The 20,927-nt window shown below is 52.6% G+C and overlaps 2 protein-coding genes and 1 long non-coding RNA gene across 13 annotated transcripts in view; 2 read left to right on the forward strand and 1 right to left on the reverse strand.

The window, feature by feature from the left end:
- SYTL4 (synaptotagmin like 4) overlaps positions 1-1,347 on the forward strand; it is a 36,458-nt gene extending 35,111 nt beyond the window's left edge. For all 11 annotated transcript variants that reach the window (XM_043522240.1, XM_043522237.1, XM_043522236.1 and 8 more), the window contains one exon: positions 99-1,347. In XM_043522240.1, coding sequence (XP_043378175.1) covers positions 99-241 — 143 coding nt within the window. In that variant the 3' untranslated portion in view covers positions 242-1,347. The remainder of the gene's footprint in view (positions 1-98) is intronic.
- Positions 828-18,444, reverse strand: SRPX2 (sushi repeat containing protein X-linked 2). Its single transcript, XM_007063913.4, has 12 exons — positions 18,360-18,444; positions 17,238-17,410; positions 15,176-15,364; positions 11,878-11,961; positions 11,447-11,638; positions 8,169-8,345; positions 7,460-7,586; positions 7,194-7,315; positions 6,536-6,715; positions 4,340-4,473; positions 4,142-4,263; positions 828-3,293 (listed from the first exon to the last, which is right to left on the reverse strand). The coding sequence occupies exons 3-12, from the start codon at positions 15,243-15,245 to the stop codon at positions 3,113-3,115; spliced, it is 1,389 nt and encodes a 462-aa protein (XP_007063975.1). The 5' UTR covers positions 15,246-15,364; positions 17,238-17,410; positions 18,360-18,444; the 3' UTR covers positions 828-3,112.
- LOC122461634 lies at positions 12,841-20,634 on the forward strand. The gene is made up of 2 exons (XR_006283668.1): positions 12,841-13,455; positions 18,054-20,634. It is a non-coding gene; the product is annotated as an uncharacterized LOC122461634 (long non-coding RNA).
- Positions 20,635-20,927: the final 293 nt, after the last annotated feature.

Genomic DNA, 20,927 nt, shown 5'->3' on the forward strand with positions numbered 1-20,927 from the left:
ACCCTTCTGTGTGGCTGGAAGCTGCTCTTGTGTGCCCAGGGCTTGGGAACAGGGCTGTGCACTGCAGAAACTCACCTCTGTTGCCCCGCTTCCCTCAGGTATGAGTAAGGACCAGGTGGTTGACTGGATGGACTCCACAGGAGAGGAGGTGAGCCTGTGGCAGAAGATGCGTCAGTTCCCGGGCTCCTGGGCAGAAGGAACACTACAGCTCCGCTCCACCATGGCCAAGCCAAGAGCATAGCCATAGCCATAGCCTGGGCGCTGGGCCTGAAACCAGCTTTAGCAAGGCAGCACCAGGCGGAGGCAACCGAACTGAAACCACGGCACCAGCAAGGGCCGCATGTAGGATCTAATGGAGTGGGAGCAGGCTCTGGCTTTCGCCTGTGTAGTAATAAAGCTAATTGTGTCTTCAGCAGGCTCAGCCTAACAGCCTGTTCTTGGCAGCAGCTTATTTTATGTAAAGGGTTTTTTTCTCTTAACTTGGCTGGAATTGAATTCCGTAGGGTCTCCCCCCTTGTAGGGGCTAAGTGCTTTTAAAACTTGTTTTTCTTAGCGTTTTCACCTCTCCCTCTCCCATGTAGTTTGTTTGATTGCCCTACCTACAGCTTCCACTGTTGTCTCCCCTTCCCTCTGTCCTCCTGGGATGGTGCAGATAGAATCAGACACTACAAACTAGAGCTGCATGGGCATAAGCAATCAATATTTGGTATGTAGAATGTGAGAATACCCAGTGCTGTTGAGACATGGGCTGGTGGGGGAAGGAAGAAACAAGCCCATGCCTGTTAGAGTACTGTGCCCTGATTAGGGTAGGGTGTTTTTCACTGGCAGAAGGGAAAGCAGCTAGGAGAGCTCTGTGCCGATCTCAGCTGGGGGAAGTGGCTTTGAAACAAACATCCACATGCTGTCTCCTCTTACGAGCAGGCTAGCTGGGTATCAGTCATGCCAGAGCTGCAGGACTTCTCTGGTGGGGCGGTGGTCTGTTTTCCCCTTATGCTGGGGGTTGTTCAGAATTTGTGGTGGAGATAGCAGTCCTTACTGTTGCTGCTTCCCCTCCCACCCGCCAAGCCCTCCCAACTTCCCAGCACTCCTGCTCCAGCTCTCTTACACAGATTTATTCATTTAAAATACAGAATGTTGTGGGGGTCAAAACGGTGGCCAACAAGAGGGCAACAGCCCCTCTTGGAGGAAAGGAAAAGCAAATTCTACGGCATGAGTTAAAATCCACATCAAACAACTGTCTGGGAGGGCAGTCTTTGTACTGGCAGATGCACTGTGATTCCTGCTTGGTTACTGTGTCAAGGCTCACCACAAAGGACTATCTGTTTTAATAAAGGTTTTCTTGCTGTTGCTGTTGGTGTCAGGACTGTAGTCATTCACAGGGGCTGTTGGGACGGGGGGGGGGACGACTGACTTATCCCTGTTTCTGGGAGGGAGTTCCTGGAGCTTGGTCTGAAGGGCAGGGAGCTGCATATAGAGACAAGGGAAAAGCTGCTGTCCCTAACTGTGATGAGAATAGAATCTCGTCTGCCCCGGCTGGCTGCCTTCCACTGCAGGTGGTTGTCTTCTCCGCTTGTGGTCAGGCTATGTCTTAGCACTGCTTTGTGGCAGCATGGCCTGGAGCTGTGTGTCCCCGAGGGGCTGCTCCAAGGAAGAGGTAGACTTTGAAACTTGCAGTTAGATGTTTGCTGAGCTAAGGGGCCCATCTCCGCCACTGGCTGAGCGGCACAGTAGGGGCAGGCTCCGTCAACCCTTCACTGCTACCTGCACTCTGCCCTGTGTGTTGTCCTTGTTTTACCTCACTACCCATCCCCATGTTCCTTGGAGAAGGGGAATGATGGATAGGGGCAAGAGACACTATGGTTACAAACCTGTCCCCTATACTAGTGGCCTTTCTCCAGTAGGTAAGGGTTAGTGGATTCCTGTACTGAGGCAGGAGAATAAGCTTGTGGCCCTAAGACTGTTGGCCAGGCCCTAGTGTGCAGGGAAGCTGGGGGCTCTGGGCTGCTGGGGTGGTTTTGCTCTTAATGAACCAAGCACTTCCCCACCTTGTTTTTAAAATAGGAAAGAAACTTCCTGGGTGGCCAGATCCTGTTGTCTGAGGAAAGTTACAAGGAGTGGCCTTCACCAGCTTCAGGCCCTATCTGAGACAGGTTGCCTAGAACCCTGTGTAGTTGCACTGGGCCTGCTCCCCGGGTGGCTTGCTTTGTACTCTGCGACTCTTACCTCATGCCTGCTTGGGTCTAAACAAAGCCCAGCCTTTATAGTTGAGTGTGTCGTTCAAACATCTTCTGTTCCTGCTCTGGCATTCAGAGAAGCCATCTTCCCCCGGAGAATTGTGTCAGGCGCTTTGTGGTGGTGGGCTGCAGCCGGCCTAGCCCTCGTCCAGCTCTTGGGAACAAGCCTAATGCAGCAGGGATTCATAGACTGCTCTGGGCAGCTCCTGTCATCCTTTGCCAGAGCATCACAGCTCCACCTCCGGTGGCTATGCAAACGTGCTTGATGTGTTTGGCACGATCTGTATGGTGTGCGGGGGAAGAGTGCTATTGCTAGAGGCATGAGTCCTCTGCCAGTGGGCTAGTGCAGAACGGGCAGGGCATGCTGTGCTAGTGCTGCCTGGCAAACCTGGCCTGGGGGAGTGCGGGGCATACTGCATGGTTGAGAACCCTACTGCTGTTAGAAGATGCTTGTTTCTTACAAGAGAGGGGAATGAAATAACAAGGCGGGTGACCTAAGCTCAGACACTGCTGGGCTTGTGCTCCATCCTTCCTGACCTGCAGCCACCCCCTGCTGGTCTGTTAGTGACTGTTTGGGCCTGGGCAGAGGCTGAGGGTGGGGGGAAGGTGGGGAAAAAGATAATGCCCCCAAACTCCTCTTTTCTCCTAACCTTGCTGCTGGCCTGGTGCAGTGAAAGGCTGGTGTGACATCGGCTTGGCCCAGCTGGCTCCACCGGAAAGTCTGTGACCTTTGACAGTGTTTCCTCTCTCGCAGCTGGCCCAAGACGATGCGGAAAGGGAATTCTCTGTCCTCTGAGGCTGTGGAGTTCTGAATGTAAAGGGGTGGGAGCATTGGCTCCTGGGCTGCAGGGATCTGCCCCCACCCGTGCAGCAGTCGCTCATTCGCACATGTCCCTGCTTTGTGCTCGCTGGGTGACCTCCTGGCTGCTCAGCAAGTAGGTGTCAATGAAGGTGAAGAGTTCCTCAGGGGTGACGGGTTCGATGTAGCGCTCACGGTCCACGCCCTGCTTGTCAATCAGCACCATGTTAAAAGTGGAGCGGGTGACATGCAGGAATTGCCTGTGGAAGCAATGAGTGGGTAGTTGAGAGCCTGCTATGCCCACAGAGACTGGCAGCAGCTGGGCCCACCTTGCTGAATTCCCCTTTACAGACCCTGTCACACCCACTCCTGCACTGGCTGCCTCCTTGGGCTTGTGCACACCATTCCCAAGTTGAGTGAGCAGCTCTGGGATGGAGGACTCTCTCATGCTACTAGCATTGCGCCTCTGTTCTCTAATATGGAAGCTGCCTCGTCATTTACATGCATACAGCCCAGCTCCCAGCTGGTTCAGAAGTCAGGGCCCCAGCCTGCCCCTTCCCCACTGCCAGCACTCCAACCCCTGAGAGCTGGGTTACTGACTGCTGGATTTTGTGGGACCCTCTGGCTTATCCACAGGCCTGTACAGGATAATTTAGGCATCCCAGTAGATTTTGGCTTGCTTTGTGCATGGCAGCAACATGGACACCACCCTGCTGCTCTGTGGGGATGGCTCCGTGCCCGCTGCAGGCAGGTGGCAGGGCTGGCATTCACTTTGCACAGGCAGTAGGGTTTGTCATTTGCCCCTGTGACAGGATTCAAGCAGCCAGCACTCAGGAGAATGGGTGCCTTTCCTGCGAGCAGGTGTCTCCAGTGACTCCGTAGCTGACCTGCAGCTGGGACACTTAGCCCCAAAAGCACAAGCCTCCCCACTACATGAGCTAGAGTAGCAGCTACAGGATCTCTAAGGAGCAGGCTCTTACGCTTGCTAGGAGCTGCCCCAAGAGGGAGACAGCCACCCACCCCTAGCAGTGTATCGCACCCACAGGTTGATCTGGGGGTCATGATCCCGCTTGCTGTGAACTATTGTGGCTGTCCACTGCCCCGATACCTGAGCTCCTCGATGATGTCAGCCGAGAGCTGGTGTTCACGGATGCGGCCCACCTCATGGGGGGGCTGCCCCACCAGCTCGAGGATGGTGACATGCCGCAGGTCCAGCCCGCAGGTGGCTTGCTGCAGACAGGAGAAGAGCCAGTCAGATGCTGTTGGCTGGGATCGGGGCTGGAGGAGGCATGGGGGAGGCGCTCACCTGCAGCATGGTGATCTGCATCTTGTAGTAGCGAGTGGAGGGGTCGGGAGCAGAGACGATCAGGAGCCGGCGTTTCTCATAGAACTGATCCAGGAGGCCAGCGGCCGAGTTCACGTCCACGTTGATCTGCATGGCTGAGGTGGGAAGGTGAGCTCGTGAGCACAAACAGGGAGGTGGCTGGTGGGGGCTTCTGACCCCTACTCTGTCTGCAGAATCCTAGTGTGGCCTACCCCAGAAGTCAGCTGCCTCTCCCCTTCTCCCAGCAAGCTGATATGTCTCGCCTGGATTGGGGCTCTCTGTTTTCCATCAGCAGGAACCATTTCACCAGCTTCTCCAGCAGAGGGCAGCAAATATGCCAGGGGAGCCGCACCCCAGTGTCACATAAACCAGGGAGTCTGCGCCTCACCCATCTGAAAGTGGCCAGAAGCCCATGGCTTGTATCTCATCAGCCTGAGAGAGACAATGCCCCAGACCACACAGATCAAGGAGGGACCCAGTGCCTCAGCAGACCAGACCTCCATCTCAGCATTGAACGTGGTTGGGGACTTCACAGTGGCAGCCTAGCCAGCTATGTTGCATTACTGCTCTAGGAGTGGTCAGCAGGAGATGGGGACTAACCAGGGGATATAACCTAAGGATGGTGTTTGTGACTGTTTTAATGAATGGCTGAAAACAGGACAGCTTTGAGTCTCTTCCCCATTCCCCGGGCTTATGCTGGGGAACTCCAGTGTCTTCTGTGACGCTACCCCTGATTTGCCCTGGGATGAGAGGAGCGGTAAATCTTGGGCTTTATAAACAATGGTATGCACAAGATGAAGGGGGTGCTGCAGGGGAGCCTTTGCCTAGCCCAGTCTAAGGAGGGCAGCAGATTCAGGGTTCAGTTCCTGTACCATGCCCATGGCCATGGGTCTCCTGGCTTTTAAATTGTACTTATGAAGAGGAGAGGGGGATTTTCTCTATGCAGCGCAGGTGTTGGGATTCCAGTGCAACCTGACATGGGCCTACACCACAAGGCTCAGATCTGGATCCAATCCGCCCTGGAAGCGGGTGGTGTTCAGAGCCAGGGGTTGGTTTGGCACACGGCGCTGAGAGGGGTCAGCTGCGAAGTCTTGATCTGGATTCCAACTTCCCCAAAGGGCAAGGGGGTTGGGGTGGGGGTTAGGTTCAGGCCCATGTGTGTATCTGAGACAAGGGCAGTAAGAATAGCATCATCCCCAGCTCTGCCACCAGGCAGGCTCCCTGACAACCAGTACCAAAGTGATCTCAGGGACAGGGCTGGGTGATATCAACAAAGAGAGAAAGAAAATAAGAGTGAACTCAAGGTGAGGGGCTGCTGGGAAAATCCAGCTCTGATGGAGGAGTTGTGAGGGATGCTAGAGACAGCTGCACTGTACTCCTTCCTTTCTCTTATCTAATTCATCTGAACATCCAACCAGCCCCTAAAGGCAGCACATGCTACACTGAGGGGAGGTGATGCACAGAGAGCGTAATGGCCTAGGGGGCGTCCCCTCCATGTTCCTGACTAGCGCGTTAGAACCACCAGAGAAGAGGGCCTTTCGGATGATCCCATCCCAGGTTTGTCAGCAAGCGAGGGGTGGGCTGGGACAAGGCTCGGGGAGTTTGCTTGGACTGAGGCAAGCTGCTCAACCTGCCACTGCCCATATGGGGAAGACACGTGTGACAGCTGCCATCCTGGCTGAACACCTCCAGAGCTAAAAGCACAGGCAGCTACAGCTTGAGCTCAAGCTCTGAGGTAATCACAGACTCATCCCCTCTGTGAATCAGGCCCAGAGTGGGGCTCAGAGTCACATGCTCAGCAGTAGGTGAGACCGGCTGGGCCAGAGACCCAAGAGGACCATTGTGGGATGCCATCCCTGTCTGCCAATGGCTCCCAAGTCTCGGCACTGCCATTTCTTGTTTCCACCATAAGTGATTTTCCATCATAGAAGGGAGGAGGCTCCACATCTGGATGGAGGGGGATGTCTCTCGCTGGGAGGCTGGCTGGGGGATGCTCAGGCAGTGCAGATGCTGCCAGGAAAGCCGTATGCTCACTGAAGAATATCAGGGCTTTGATTTGATGAGCTCCTGGGAACTGGAGACACAACAGACCCAGTTCAGCACAAGGAGTTGTTTCCAGGCTATAGCCTCAGCCTGCATGCATGCAACCGCGCCAGCGACTCTCCCCGTAACACTTACGCACACAAATGGGCTGGGATCCCGACCAGTGGCGGCTGGACTGGCAGACGCGCGAGGGGATCCCTTGGCGTTCATAGCCCCCGTCACATAAGTACTCGCATGTGGCACCGTAGTTATTGCCCTCAGAGGTGCAGCTGAGGTAGCCGTGCTGCGGCGGCTTCAGAACAGGGCAGCGTCTCACTGCGAAAGGGAGAGCAGACGTCAAGGACAAGGGACGCCTAGATCTAGCACTGGCTGTAGTGCTGGAGGAGTGTGGAGTGGGCTAGCCAAGGTGCCTGGAGGCCCTAGGGGGAGTCGGGCCAGGAATGACCCGAGCGCCCATAGCTCCAAGGTCCAAGAGAGCCAGGGATGCAGGATTGGGGAGGTGGCACCCTGTGTCCTGGTATGGCCAGAGGTCATGAGATGGTTAGGGAGAGTGGGAGAAAGTGCCAGGTGTCCTGGAGTGGCTTGGGTTTAGCAGGGTTCTGGTGATGGCAGAAGCACAGGACCTGTAGGTGACACTGATCACATGGGGGACAATGTGCAGGAACCAAAACTTGTTCCCACACATCCTTGGTGTGAGCGCAGCTCCTGAGCCCACACAGGGGAAGAATCAGCTCCTCCAGCCAAGGTGTGAGGGAGCTGGGGTCCCAGGTGCAGCAGGCAACCTGTCCCTTACCTTGGACTCGGACGATGAATTTGCAGCTGGCTCGGTTGTAGGACTGGTCGTAGGCGATATAACGGATAACGTGCTCCCCCTCTGAAAACTCAGACCCAGGTTCTGGGCCGCGCAGTGTCACTCTGGACCCAAAAGACAGAGTTGCTTCAGTGTGAAGTGCATTTCTCCCAGCTGGGCCTTTGTTTTAATCCCTACGAAGTGACTTCAGGGCAACGAAGCCATCGGACCCTGTCTGGGATGGGGGTCCTACAGCTCTCAGCACTCACCGTTTGATGATGCCATCAGCAGAGTCCTTCACATGGGGTGGGTCCCAGTACACAGTGGCCGTCAGCTTCTCTGGCTCCGCCATCCTCTCTCGTGTCTCCGGGCATCGGATCTTGGGGGGCTCAATATCTGCCCAAGCAAAGCAGAGAGAAACTCCAGGGGAACCACGTGGGGTAGGGCCACAGTACAGGGAGGGTGAGGTTCAGCAATAAACCCTGGGAGGAGGCAGTAAAACCCACGGGGCAAGGAACTAGGAGAAAGCACAGAGACATGCAATAGTTCCCTCCCTAGGGAAGCTAGCCAGGGTGAGCGATGCAGACAGCAATGCCCCCTGGGGCAGAGACCCAGAATAACCCACTGAGATGCCATGCCCAGTGTGAGGGAACTAGAACAAAGCATAGGGATATGAGTCGTTCCTTCCATGAGCCAAGCAATCACCTTAAACCAAGGGGAATACAATGCCCCTCTGTGGGGGGATGTAAGCAGGGTAAACCATGGGAAGTAATCTTGGTACAGCAGTCCCCAGTGGAAGGTATTCAGGATTAGCTGGGGTTTGTAATCCCCGGGGGTGAGGGGACCAGGGATAAACCATGAGGGCAGTAATATCCTCACAGAGCAGGCACTGAGGAGAAACTCTGGGCAATCCTAGTCTCTAGGGCATGTGTGCAGGATGAGCCAGGTTGGCGGTAAGGACAGCAGGGTGAGATTTACCTACACAGATTGGCTCGCTGCCGCTCCACCGCCCATCCTCCATGCACATCCGGCTGCGGTCACCCTCCAGGTGGTATCCGGGGAGGCAGGAGTAATCACAGTGAGAGTCCAGCAGCACCCCAGCTGAACACTGGTAGGAGCCGCTCATCACTGCCGGCAGCACATGGCATCGGACCTCTGTAACAGAACGAGCAGATCCGCTCAGCAGACACAGGAGTGTGGAAATCCCTCTGGCAGGGTAGCACACGCTTCAGGACTGCAGCACCAGGACTGGGGAGGGTTTGGAATGACACAGAACCAGCCAGGGTGGCATTGAGCTCAGCTGCTCTGGGCCCTGGGGTGGCTTGGCTTATAGGGCTCCTGAGTTTTTCTTCCATTCCAGCCCTCATGCAACTTTGTTAACGTGGGGTAATAAACCCCAGGAGAAAGCTGCAGGAGGGAGAGCGGGACATGGAAATGAAGGGCCTTCCATCCAGGCACTCAGACATTAGTGATGGTTGTAGGACTTAGGTAGGGTGATCTTGAAAGAGCCTGTAATGGCATGTCTATCCCCACACTGGCAAAGAAAGAGTTAACTGGAGCCAGAGAGCAATTAGTGCTCCAGCTGCATCTGGCCCAGCTGAGAGGAGCTGGGTAATAAAGAAAGAAAGAAGCTTAAGGCAGGAGACCAGGGAAAGAACAGTAGTGGGGCCCTTTCTGCAGAGGGGAGCCTAGCCGAGGGTTAGGAGAGACAGTGGGAAGCCACAGGAGAGGAGCAAGCTCCTGGAGTGATCCTGGACAAAACTGGGGAGGGATAGCTCAGTGGTCTGAGCATTGTGCTAAACCCAGGCTTGTGAGTTCAATCCTTGAGAGGGCCATTTAGGGATCTGGGGCAAAAATTGGGGATTGGTCCTGCTTTGAGCAGGGAGTTGGACTAGATGACCTCCTGAGGTCCCTTCCCACCCTGATATTCCATGATTCTGTGACCCAGGAACCCCTCCATCCCAGCTAGCAAGGGGGTGTACAGGAATCTCCTGATTCTGGTATGTACCTTCTGCCAGGTCAGGTCTTAAACGATAGCCAGGGCCATGATGGTCATTAAGTTTGTTGTGAAATATCTTATATAGGCTGAAAATACATTCTCAAAGCCTGTATCAAGGCAGAGTTGGCAAACAGCCTTTCTGTTAGACATGTGAATTAAACACTGTCAGCCACCACAGTGGAAGCGCTATTTACATACAAAGTCAAGGGGGGGCAGGAGGGGGATGTGAAATCAACAGGGAGGTAGTACGTGGGAGAACAAGCCACTGGGATTATCCTGGTTCTAGCACAGACAATGAACTTTGGGGATATAAGGAGAAGGCAAGGAAGACACTCCTTGATCCTGTACCTAGGATGTAATGGGCAGCATGATGACATTTGTGAAAACTAGATCCAAACCCAAGTTGGCTGAAAGGCTGCAAAGAACATTCAGGGTGAGATAACACACTAATCTTCTGTCTAAAGAAGTTTAAGTTAAATTTAGTCTCTAGAAATCGAGTTAAGATTTTGTTTTATATGTAATCCTTTTGTTTCCACTATTCTCACTCACTATCTCTTGGCTCTTGAATCTGTGATGGTAAACTTATCATTGTTTGCACTGTCAATATATCTTAGTGCTGGGGTATTGCTCAAGTAGCTGATCCTGAGCTGAATCATTCAAGCTAGTGTGTGCACTGTTCCCTTGAGGCAGCAGACCTGGTATTTCTGTGAGCGTTCGGTGGAGGAAGAGCTGGACACCACAAGGGAATGCTTCAAAGGGGTTCAAGGACTGGGGTACACCTATTGTTAGCCTGCCAGGCAAAGTAAGGGCTGGTATAGCCTGGAGGAGAGTGCTTGGATGGCTGACAGGCTGGTGGTAACAGGGAGATGGCACCTAGTTAAGCCCAAGCACGTTTCCCTCCCAATGCAGGCAGGGGGAGTAAAAAGGTGATTCCCAGTCCTGGGCACCCTGAGAACCATCACAGACCCAAGGAGGTAGGACCTGGGGTCAGGTTTCTGGTGGAAAGAGACATGGACACAGAGAGCCTAGGGAGAGGCAGGTGGGAGCTGGGGGTCCAGGGAGAAAGAACTCTCCAGAGCCCAGGAAGGTGTGAGGACAGGGCCCAGACCCAAGCCAAGGTAAGAAGTTCCAGGGAGGCAACAAGGATGCTGAGGAAGCAAAGCTTAGCTGCCAGCTTCAGGATCCCTGTGCTGGAACCCAGAGTAGAGGAAGGGTCTAGGTTCCCCTACCAGCCACCAAGGAAGGTGGGGTGAAAGCCCATGAGGTAAGGGGTGGAAAGACTGAGCCCAGAGTCAGGGCGGAAGGCCTGCTGTAAGGTCGCTGGACTATTGTCACTGACTCTGTTACCCAGAACAGGACCTGGGGGAGGCTAAGCCACAAGAAGAAGCCGAGCACCGCAGGAGTGCCAAAGGAGAGACCTATGTAGTGGGTGCACTGGCCACTAAGTCACTGTTCTACAGAACCCAAAGCGCTTTACAAGCTGCGCACTGCAGTGGTTCTCAGCGTATGGTCCAGGGTGTTGCTTGGAGCCTTTCTGGGTGCCTGGTAGAGGGGCTGCTGCCCCAGCAGGTGCCATCTGTCAGTCTCCAATGCGGTATTGCCACCCCAAGCATTCAGAAATGAGTCTGGCTTAGAAATCATGAGAGCTTTTAAAAGAATAATAGCTACTGGTTCCTGAGCCCTAAGAGTGTGCCTGGGTCACGTTCTGCTGCTTTTCTCCCCAACCAGGAGGGCTGGGACCCTATGTTTTTAATGAAAGCTGAGAGTGTCTCCTAGTCACACGAGTCCCGGAGCTGCGGCTTTAAGACAAACATCAGGAGACTTGTGATAAAATCATGAGAGTCAGCGACATTGTCACTGCAGTTTCCTGTTGAGGACAGCTCAGGTCAGGACTCCTTTAGGGCTTCCAGGCTTTGGTTTTGACCAATGCAATTTTAAAAAGCCCTACTTCACCCTGCCCCCTGCGCAGATGCTTCATGTCTCGCTTCAGCAGGCTCTTCCTTTGATGTAAAATGAAATGCGATTGCAACTGATGCAACACCAGAGCCCCGGGGTGGGCAGCAAATAAGCAAGAGACTAGAGCAGGCAGCGAGCAGAGATCAGGTCCTAATGGACATGAAGTGCTGCACCCAGCACAGACACCAAACAGTCCCTCCCCGTTGCCTCTGTCGTGTAGCCCAGCATTAGTCACCATCAGGACAGCATGCTCACACACACTGGAACGTTCATGCACGCCCCCTTCCCATGCAGGACTTACGTCTGCAGTAGGCGGTGCCAGACCAGCGCCGGCTCGGCAAGCACTGCACTGACCTCCGCCCTATTAGCCGGAAGCCTCGATCGCATGAGAGTTCGCAGCGCGTCCCCAGGCTGCTGCGGTAATTCCCTCCCCTGGGGGAGTAGCAGGTCGCCTCTCCGTGGTGGACGTTTAATGGATAGCACCACTGGGGAACTAAGGAGAGACAGAGAAAGGAGGGGAGATGTTGCTGCTAAATATTCAGATGGGCTAGTCTAGCTGGGCAAACTGTGCCTCACTTTCAGGGTCTTGAGGCAGCATGAGGCCCAGATGAGGGGCAGCCCAGCATCAGTCCCGGTGGTCAGGGGCACCCTTCTATGGGCATCTGGGGAGCCATGGGGAAAGCTTGGGATGACTTCCCCTGGCCTGGTGGAAAGTCAGTGTGCAACTGTTACCTCGATAGTCCAGGGCAGGAGCTTGGGGAGCCTCTTCCACATACACTTCATTGTTGTACCTCTCAGTAGCATGGTAGCCAGAACCTAGTGGGAGGAGAAAATGGTGAGGTGGGGTCTCAACCTGAGCGTCGTGCTTCTGCATCCCACCCCGACTCTCCCTCAGAGTAGCATATGAGGTGCTGGGGGTCTGCAGAGAAATGGTGATAGGAGCTGCATTGATGTTGGGCTCTAGGGAATTATCCCTCTCTGGAACTCCTGGAAAGAGACTTGCTCCCTGGGCAACATCTGCTTCCTACAGCAATGCCTGCCAGTGTGGGGCCTCCCTCAGGGGAAACATCTATGGACCCTGGCTTCCTGCTCAGCATTCACAGCCCTTGTTAAGTTACTGTCTCCATCCCCCTGGCAACTTGAAATGCCCATCTCCTCTTAGGTTCCTTGGTACCTGAGAATGGTGTGCTGAGGCAGACACTAGACTGCGAGGAGGAGCAGGAAGGCCTGCATTGCCACAGCCCAGGGAGGTAAAATACTGCCATTCAGAGCTGGTAGCACTTCACACCCACTCTGCACTGGTGTGAACAACTGCCTGAGGTGCAGGGCCAGGGACAATCAGGTCTGAGGGGTGCGCAGCCATGGGTGCTATCAGATGACAGTGGTCATGTATTACATCCACCGTGCATGGGTAAACGGCTGCATCAGCAGCAGGCCTAGAGTCCTGCATGGATTGGCTGCTGGAGCAGTTTGGGGGTTGTGCTCCTTTCTCGCTGACACTTGATTCTCTCGCTCTGTCCCAGTCCCTATCCCAGCTCCTCCACAGACAGGGCCCCAGCTAAACGCTGAGGAGGGAGCACATCTATGCAGAAAGCTCTGCCCTCAGCTGGCAGTGACGTGGTTTGTGCGGCTGGCACTGTTCAGCAGACTAAACAGCCTGGTGTGCCAGGCTCATTAATGACAGGAAGCGGGTGTCGGAGCAGAGCACAGCTGAACAGGGGACAACTCAGTCCTTTCATGAACAAAATTCCAGGAAGTCCCTCCCATCGCTTCCCTCTCACATCCCCTGCCACGGAGTTATAAGGCTAGTGATGGGAAGAACAGGATTGGGCCCCCACTCCTGTGCGACTCAGCAAAGGGAGCCCCCACCATGCCAGGCTGGGGCACATGCAGACATCCAGAGCTGAATGAACACAGAGACCGAACTTCCCTCTTAGCCATGGCCAGCAGTGGATGCATTTGAGCCCCAGTGAATGAAATGGGCTGACTAGTGGCATTCTTGAGCTGTGAGCTCACCTTTCAGCTGGATTTCCTCTCATTCCTGACTCTCTCTTTCCCTCTCCACTCCAGTGACTGCATGTGAGCGTGCTCGATTTTGCTCCTATTTTTAGTGCCTGTGCCCCATGCATCGTTTCTGTATTAGCCTCAAAACCAAATGTCTGTGCTAAGCAGGATCCCACATGTACAAGTTCGGCATGCAGGATCCTGTGAGGAAGGAGCGGGGAAAGGAAACTCCAGCTCAGAGTGACCAGGGAGAGTGCATTGCCTTGGCCTCCAGGAGAGGAGCTCTACAGGCTCTAGGGGAGCAGGGTAAGTCTTACTGAGATCCGCTCATACCCTCCACTGACCCACACTCAATCCAGAGACTTGCCTTCTCTTTTGCTCTCCCTCCCCTGCTGCAGTGCTGATGGGTGGGGGATGAAAGGAAAGGGGTTGTCACCTCAGCGCACTCCATCCACCAGCCCCTCTGAAGAGCCTCCATTTTGGGGGAAACTTTATGAACCATAATAATACAACTCCCCCTACCCCTTCCTGATCTCCAATTAAACTGCCCTGTTTCTCTGACTCACTCATTTCTACAGAGCCCTTCACCCACTTCATACATGTAGTGCCACTGAAATGCACCCATCTCTGGGTACCCAACCAGCATGCAGGGAGCCTCCGTAGGGGAAGACAGTGGCTAGAACATTGAGACAAACCACCTACTATGCTGCAAAGTGCTGTGAGATCTTTGACATCCACCCTATGCAGCCAGTACCTCAGTTTTTAAGGCTCACACACAGCAAAGCGCGTGGAACTCAATATATCTACCTCATAGGAAGGATGGGCTGACTTAGCCCTGCTGGGATCTGAATGTGTGGTTTCAGGGAGTCTTGTTATTATAAACCTGATGCTGAGGCCACAGACCCATCCCCTCCAGGAGAGAGTGATGAATCCCCAGTCTGTATTTATTCAGTGATATCATGGCTCAGTATGAATCAGGCAGAGAGCAGAGGCTGAGACAACAAAACAGGGAGGATCTATCGGTGCAAGGATGAGCCGGGGTGGGAACTGAGACCAGTCTAATGCATTTGGGGGGGTCAAAGTTCTCCAGGGGGCTGCAGAGGCCTTTACAGTGTTGGGGTGGGGGGGAGGTCTGGGCCTCTTGAGAGCCCCTCCCATGCTAACCTGGCAATGGTTTGTAGCTGGGATGCTGGGAGAGAGAGTTTGGTTTCTATAGCAAACAAGGTGAGGGGTTGTAAGTGGGCAGGTTAGCCAAGGATGGGAAGAAGCTTGGGTTTTGGTCTGTGCAGCTGTTCCAGACAAACAATCGCCTGCCAAAGGCTCCTGAAGGAGCTGAGGGCATGTGGAAAAGTTCAGTTCCTGCCACCGTGGCTGGAATGGCAGAAGTTTATGTACTCCTCTCTGGATATGTTCCTAACCCCAGCGCTGGGTCTGTCTCTTCCCTTCCCCACCTCCTGCAGAGAGATGCCAGGGCCCTCTCTGAGCAATCATGTCAACCTCCCAGGGTATGTTTGTCTTTTGTTATCCAGCTCCTCCCTCGTCTCCTAACCCAAACCTGCTCCCTGGCACTCAGCAAACCGCTGCCCTCAGGGCAGGTCCACGTTAAGTGATGCTTTAGTTGACTCTCCCTGCCACCCTCACAAGGAGAGAGAGCGCACCTTGCTGAGGTTCCTCTGGCCTGCATCAGTAGGCCTTTAACCTGTTCTAAACTGGGTCACCTTTCCCAGGGTGCCTAGAGGAAAAGGGGTCCTGGGATTTGGCTGCCAGGCTGAACTCAATCCTTTATTCCAGCAAACTCAGAGCTTCCCACCACGCTCCCTTCCCCCTTCACCAAACTCCCTTAGTGTTCCCAGCTATGAACTGCACCTGCTTCCCTGTGCTCTACTCATTTACTCATAGACACCACAAAGAAGAAAAGCAGCTTCTCCTGTGCCCTGAGAGAGGCCTGCTCGCCCCTGTTGATTCCTCACTTCCTTGTAGCACCAGCTGCTGTTGACTAACTCTCCTGTGCTGGGTAGACACTGACCTTCATACCATGTTGATGACACCAGCCTGGTGAGGAAAAGCAGCAGGAGTGGTGCTTCTCCTTGTGCCATTCTAGCGTGTAGGGTGGGCCTGGGCCACAGGAGCTAGCACCTTGCCTGGTAGTGCACTCTGATGTTAGCAGGCAGGCTGCAGCCCGGAGAGCCCAGCAGGCAGCACTGTAGATTGGTACCTAGAATAAAGGGAAGTGGGTTTAAAACAGAACAACCCCTGGCCATTGGTGTGTTATTGACCCACACATTCTTGTATTCTCCCCTAGCTTTGCTCTCCAGTCCATGCTGGTCAGATCCAGATTTTTCCCTAGTATTGTCCATCCTAAGCATGCAAAAATCCTGAGTCAGATCCCTTGCAAACATGAGTCGCTTAAAAATCATGAGATTTTGAAAAATAAATTCTGGGCCCTTTTTTGTGCCTTCTGGGGTTTGTGAGCCTCCAGGGAGTCATGTTTTCAAGCTTTTCTCTGCAACCAGGAGGGCTAGAAACTTCCTTTTAAAAAAATGAAAGGGAAAGTTCTCATTGGATCCCCCAAGCTTTCAGAAATGCCCCCAGAACCATGAGACTCGTGATAAAATCATGAGCATTGGCAACACTGTTTTCCACTGAGTCAAGGGCTGTTTAATGTGGAGGAAACTCATGCTGAAATTAGAAAGGAGTAAAACTTGTTGCTAACTCCAAAGTGAGTAGTTTGAGACCAGGCCCCAGGGTTCTGATAAGTGACTCTAATCTGGGCCCATTTCTAGCTGAAATTCACCAAAATCTAGAGCACATGCAGATGTTATTTATTGGAATCAAAGGACCCAATTCACCATTGCCCTACAGCTTGTGTGATCATTTGCACCATTGCAGTGAGTGGAAAGGCAACTGGAACAGAGTGTGAGTGTTTAACATCCATCCGCTTGGTGCTAGTGTGAAGGACTGCACCAGGCAAAGGATCAGGCCCCATATGAACAGACAGAAAAATGTGGGGTATGGGAGGGGGGAGGATAAACCTTCAAGAGAAGAGGCCAGCTAAATATACTGATTAGTAACACATCTGTCCAGAGCACGAAAGAAGGGATTTTCTGGAGAAGGGCCTTGCTCCAGGCAGCGTGGGGAGAGTTTCTTTGTGACTGACTCTCCAGGTTTGTTTGCTGTCTGAGTTAGAGATACCACAAGTCCTCCTTTTCTTTTCAGTAGGATTCAGTCAGTGCAAAGCCTGAAGGCAGATCCAGTGAGTGAGGGCAGGTGTTAGGGCCAAGACAGAGGAGCAAATGTTATTTACAGACGGCTTGACTGGAACAGGCATGGGGGGAAAAAAAATGTGTTCATTATTTACTGTGGCTTCAGGTCAGTGCTATTGCAACAGAATAAGTGCAAGGGAAATGCATGTGGGAGGGAAAACCGGGGTATAGGACAGAGGGAGGGGAAGGAGGGCAGACAATGAAAGAGAATGAGATGGGGGAGAGACACACACACAGACAGACTGATTGGTTACCAGGAGATCTTTACTCAGAAACTGGGGGTTGGCTGGGTGAGGAACCTCTAACAAACACAGAGAAGTAGCCAGGCAGACTGAGCAGCAGATTGACAAGCAGCTTTTGAGTAGAAAAACAAAACAAGATAGAAATTCCCGCTCCCTGTTGGTGATGCTGATCTGTATACTCCCCACCCCCACATTTCTATTGTTCCAAGTCCTCCCTCTAGCTCATATCGCTCTAGGGTTTTCCACCATGCTCATCACCATAATACCTGAGCCCCTCTGGAGCCTTCTCTATATAGAGGAGCCTGTCCTGTCACTGGTAACAGTTCAGTGTCCCCTAAGTCTCCGCCTGCTATATTAGTGAGAGTCTTACAGCCAACTCCTGGGATCCTTCCCCTGCCTCTGCTGGAGGAAGGTGCCTGGAGGGAGGCTTGTCACACAGCATGCAGGAACATCTGTCTATCCTCAGCTCCAGGGGAAGCCTGATAGGCGGTGTAGCTTAGTTGAAAAGCTTTCTGTGTCCACACTCCCTGTGTCCCTTTCCCTTGTGGATAGAAGTCAAATGGCTGGTTAAAGCAGATCTTACCTGCCTCACTGCTGCTCCCTCTCCTTGCCTTCTCTCTCCTCTCAGCCTGTTCAGGAAACTTGTGCTTTAACTTTCCCAAAGTGTGTGGTTTGTTCCTGCATCCTCCGAGACTCAGCTAACACTGCCCAGATGTTCTGCTGTCTGCATCTGCCAGACGTTTCCTTAAAGCTGTACTGTCCCCCAGAGACGAGGGGGAGAAAAGAGAGAAGGCTAGGGAGGAGGCCCTGAATCATGGCTGAAGGGCTGTCACCCTATGCAGAGATCTAAGCAGCTAATCTACCCACTGAAGACCAAATGTGGGCAGGATGGTGCCTCTCTCCTTGGCCTGCAGCCCATAGAGCAATAGCTACTGTAGCTAAGCCTGAGTCTAGGATGTGGAATACTAAAGGTTGCAGATTTCATGACTCAGCATGAGCAGGCTCTGCAATCCAGGGTACAGCAGAGCAACACTTCATAGGCTCCACAGAGGGAAAGCCACATGGGAGCCACTTTACTTCTGGCTGCACCCTTCTCAAATCCATGCCCAAAGCTAAGGATCAGGGTGGAAGGAGCACAGGCTTCCAAAGCATTGAGTGTCTGATATTGGGTTGGGCGATCTAACCCATTTCATGTAACCATTTGGGCTGCGGCTTACCTTTTGTACACTAGGGGCCAAATTCTTTGCAGGTGTAAATTGATGCCAGTTTACACCAGCAGAAAAGCTGGCCCCAAGACTTTTTTCATTGGAGCCATTTAAAGATTTAGCAGCTTCGAAACACTTCCCACATGCCCTTCCAAGGTAGGTTACTTTGATCATTTTTATCCCCATTTATACAGATGGACAAACCTCAGAGAGTTGCCCAAAGCCATGGAGGACATGAGCATCAGTGGAATTCAGAAGCTCCCAGCTGTCCTGTGCTCAGATCACTAGACTGTGCTGAATACATCTGATCAATCTGGTTCTTATAAATCCAGGGCATAGGGCAGACGCTCTGACAGGACACTACAAATGTCTACTAGTCACAACCATTAATATGATGGCCCCTGAACTACTCTCAGAGGGGCATGACACTGCTGCAAATTAAGAGAGAGAAGAGGAGACTAGCGGGCTGCTGGCAGATATCTAGAAATGAATCTAGTCACCTGCAGCATAAGTAGTTTCTATACTATTATTTCATAGCCATGATCAGTAAGATGTTCTTCTCCTCTGCAAATCCTAACCAATGGAACTCCTCCACGTAGAAGTCTGCTGACTAGCTCAGAGTGCCTCCAGCTGGCTCTGGAGGTAACAGTTTCTAGCTGTGAGTAGTCTGCAATCTTCACAGAGTAGGCTGATTGAATTTGGAGGGTGACAGAGTCAAAGTGGAAGTGCCACAGACTCTGGCTGCATTTCAAACAATGTCCCAGTCAGATGTTGTGGTGCTGCAAGTGGTATGTAATCAGGCCCTGTGCTCATCCTATGTGGTGAAAGGCTGCAGGAAATGTATGGGTACTTTACTGAAAGTACTCATTAATGTCCCTCTCAGAGAAAGCAAGCTGCCAGCAACATTCAAACAAGCTACAGTTTAGATGTGCTCTAGAAAACAACTGTGAGCACACTAGTATACTAAACGGCCGTCATCCAGTCTCTGACCTCCCTTGCTGGGAAAATTCAGAGAAGGTTGCCCTAGGCCAACTGAAACAATATTTGAAAACCCCAGGATCCTTAGAGCCTATCCAATTCAGTTTAGGAGTGGGCCACAGCCCAGAAATGGTGCTCAGATTCCACCATGATGAGTGTGGTATAAACAAACTCATAGACAAAGTAGGGGAAATTGCTGTGGTTGATGATCTCCTCAGGGCAGTGGTCAAAAGCCAGGTCTTTTATGACATGGCGTGATTTTTTTCAGTGCTCTTGAATCATCGGGTATTGCTAACATGGCTGAATGATCTGGCAGGGTGGAAAGAGTACATGCAGAGTGGTTCCACTCAATGCTTTCCAAAGGATCCCAGAGGGGAAGTGATGGGTGACTGCTTCTCCTCTCTGAAGGCTCCCAACTATGGGGACCCACAGGTTACAAACCTGTCACCTCTCCTTTCCAACATCTACATAAAGCTACTGATTGGGACTGTGGGAAAGTGCTGGTGTCAGTGTCATCCTATGCTGGTGATAATTGTCACTTCTAGGTCTCCTTTTCATGATGATCATTGATAGACTTACCCAATGCCTGACAGAAACTAGGATGTACAGAAAAGCCAGCTGGTTGCAGTTTAAACCAGACAAGATACAGCTGATGCTGATCAGCAAGGGCAAGTATTTAGAGGACCTACCAAAGCCTATAGGTACTCCAACACCTGGGATGGTCTGTGGTCCAACGCTATTGCTAGAGCCTTCATTGCTCTTAGCTTCTCCATGATTGCACTGGTCACCAGAACAGCAGTCTCACTGAGAGCCAGCAAAGACACTGTGCCCCCTCCTCTCAAATGCAGATCTCACCTCAATCATCCATGCCACTGTGACCTCTCAGCTGAACTATAACAACAGGCTTAAACACGAAAGTCCCTTGGAAACTTCAGCTCGTCCAGAGGGGCTCTCCCCCTCATCTGAAGGAGGTAGGCTGATGTGCGCTGGACTCGCTGCCATTTGCTTACCAGATGAAACAGAGAGAGCTCTACATAGACTAGTTCAAGTTAACGGTGGCCTCTTCATCTCCAGCTCCCCACGAGACACTGGAATTCCCTGTCCCACTGGTGATGCTTAGGGAAGCTGCCTCACCGTGTTCTCACTAGCAGGGCATAGTACTGTGAGCCAGGAACCTGTAGGTGCCAACCGCTTCCTCTGCAGCCTCTCTGCCTCCTCCTCTCGTCTCTGTGCCCCAACTGGAAACTGTTATAATTAAGTGATGGTTTCAGAGTAACAGCCGTGTTAGTCTGTATTCGCAAAAAGAAAAGGAGTACTTGTGGCACCTTAGAGACTAACCAATTTATTTGAGCATGAGCTTTTGTGAGAGCTGTAGCTCACGAAAGCTCATGCTCAAATAAATTGGTTAGTCTCTAAGGTGCCACAAGTACTCCTTTTCTTTTTATAATTAAGTGATGGTCTGCTCTACAACAGCTAGTCAAGTTGAGTTATTTTCTGGACCCGGGGGGTGGAAGGGGAGTTCACCACAGGCTAAAGTTGAAATAAACCAAGCTGAACTCACACCACGGCTGACTTTTTAGCCCATAAAGAAAAGGAGGACTTGTGGCACCTTAGAGACTAACAAATTTATTTGAGCATAAGCTTTCGTGAGCTACAGCTCACTTCATCGGATGCATTCATTCCTTTTCTTTTTGAGAATACAGACTAACAGGGATGCTACTCTGAAACCTGTTTTTAGCCCATAGCGAGGGCTGCATCCAGCCATCCTTTGCCACAATAAATAACCCTTCTTTTCAACCACCTCCCACTTGATTATGAAGCTGGCTGCCTTTGACGTGAAAGATGGCACTGGCAGGGCCTAGTTCCCTAAGGCGCGGGGTGGGGGTGCAAAAGCAGGTCCAAGGGCCCCCGGGGCGGGGGCTCACCCGGGCACACGGGGGAGCCTTGCAAGAGCGCAGCTTGCAGGGAGGGTTTGCAAACCTCTGGGGATGTTTGTGAAATCGGGAGTTGTGTGATTCGACCGCCCACAGGGAGGGGGACCCAGCGGAGCAACGGGAGCTTTGCCTAGTCTCGGGGGCACGGGTGGGAGG

Source organism: Chelonia mydas, chromosome 9 (genome assembly GCF_015237465.2).
Source record: "Chelonia mydas isolate rCheMyd1 chromosome 9, rCheMyd1.pri.v2, whole genome shotgun sequence".
In the NCBI taxonomy this organism is placed as follows: Eukaryota; Metazoa; Chordata; order Testudines; family Cheloniidae; genus Chelonia; species Chelonia mydas.

What these genes read in the sequence shown, in the direction of transcription:
- SRPX2 (XM_007063913.4), bottom strand. Translation starts at nt 15,245, where the DNA reads ATGGCACAAGGAGAAGCACCACTCCTGCTGCTTTTCCTCACCAGGCTG. An exon ending in TCCTGCCCTGGACTATCGAG is followed by an intron (nt 11,639 to 11,877) that starts GTAACAGTTGCA and finishes GTCTCTCCTTAG; the next exon opens with TTCCCCAGTGGTGCTATCCA. An exon ending in ATTCATCGTCCGAGTCCAAG is followed by an intron (nt 6,716 to 7,193) that starts GTAAGGGACAGG and finishes TCCCTTTCGCAG; the next exon opens with TGAGACGCTGCCCTGTTCTG.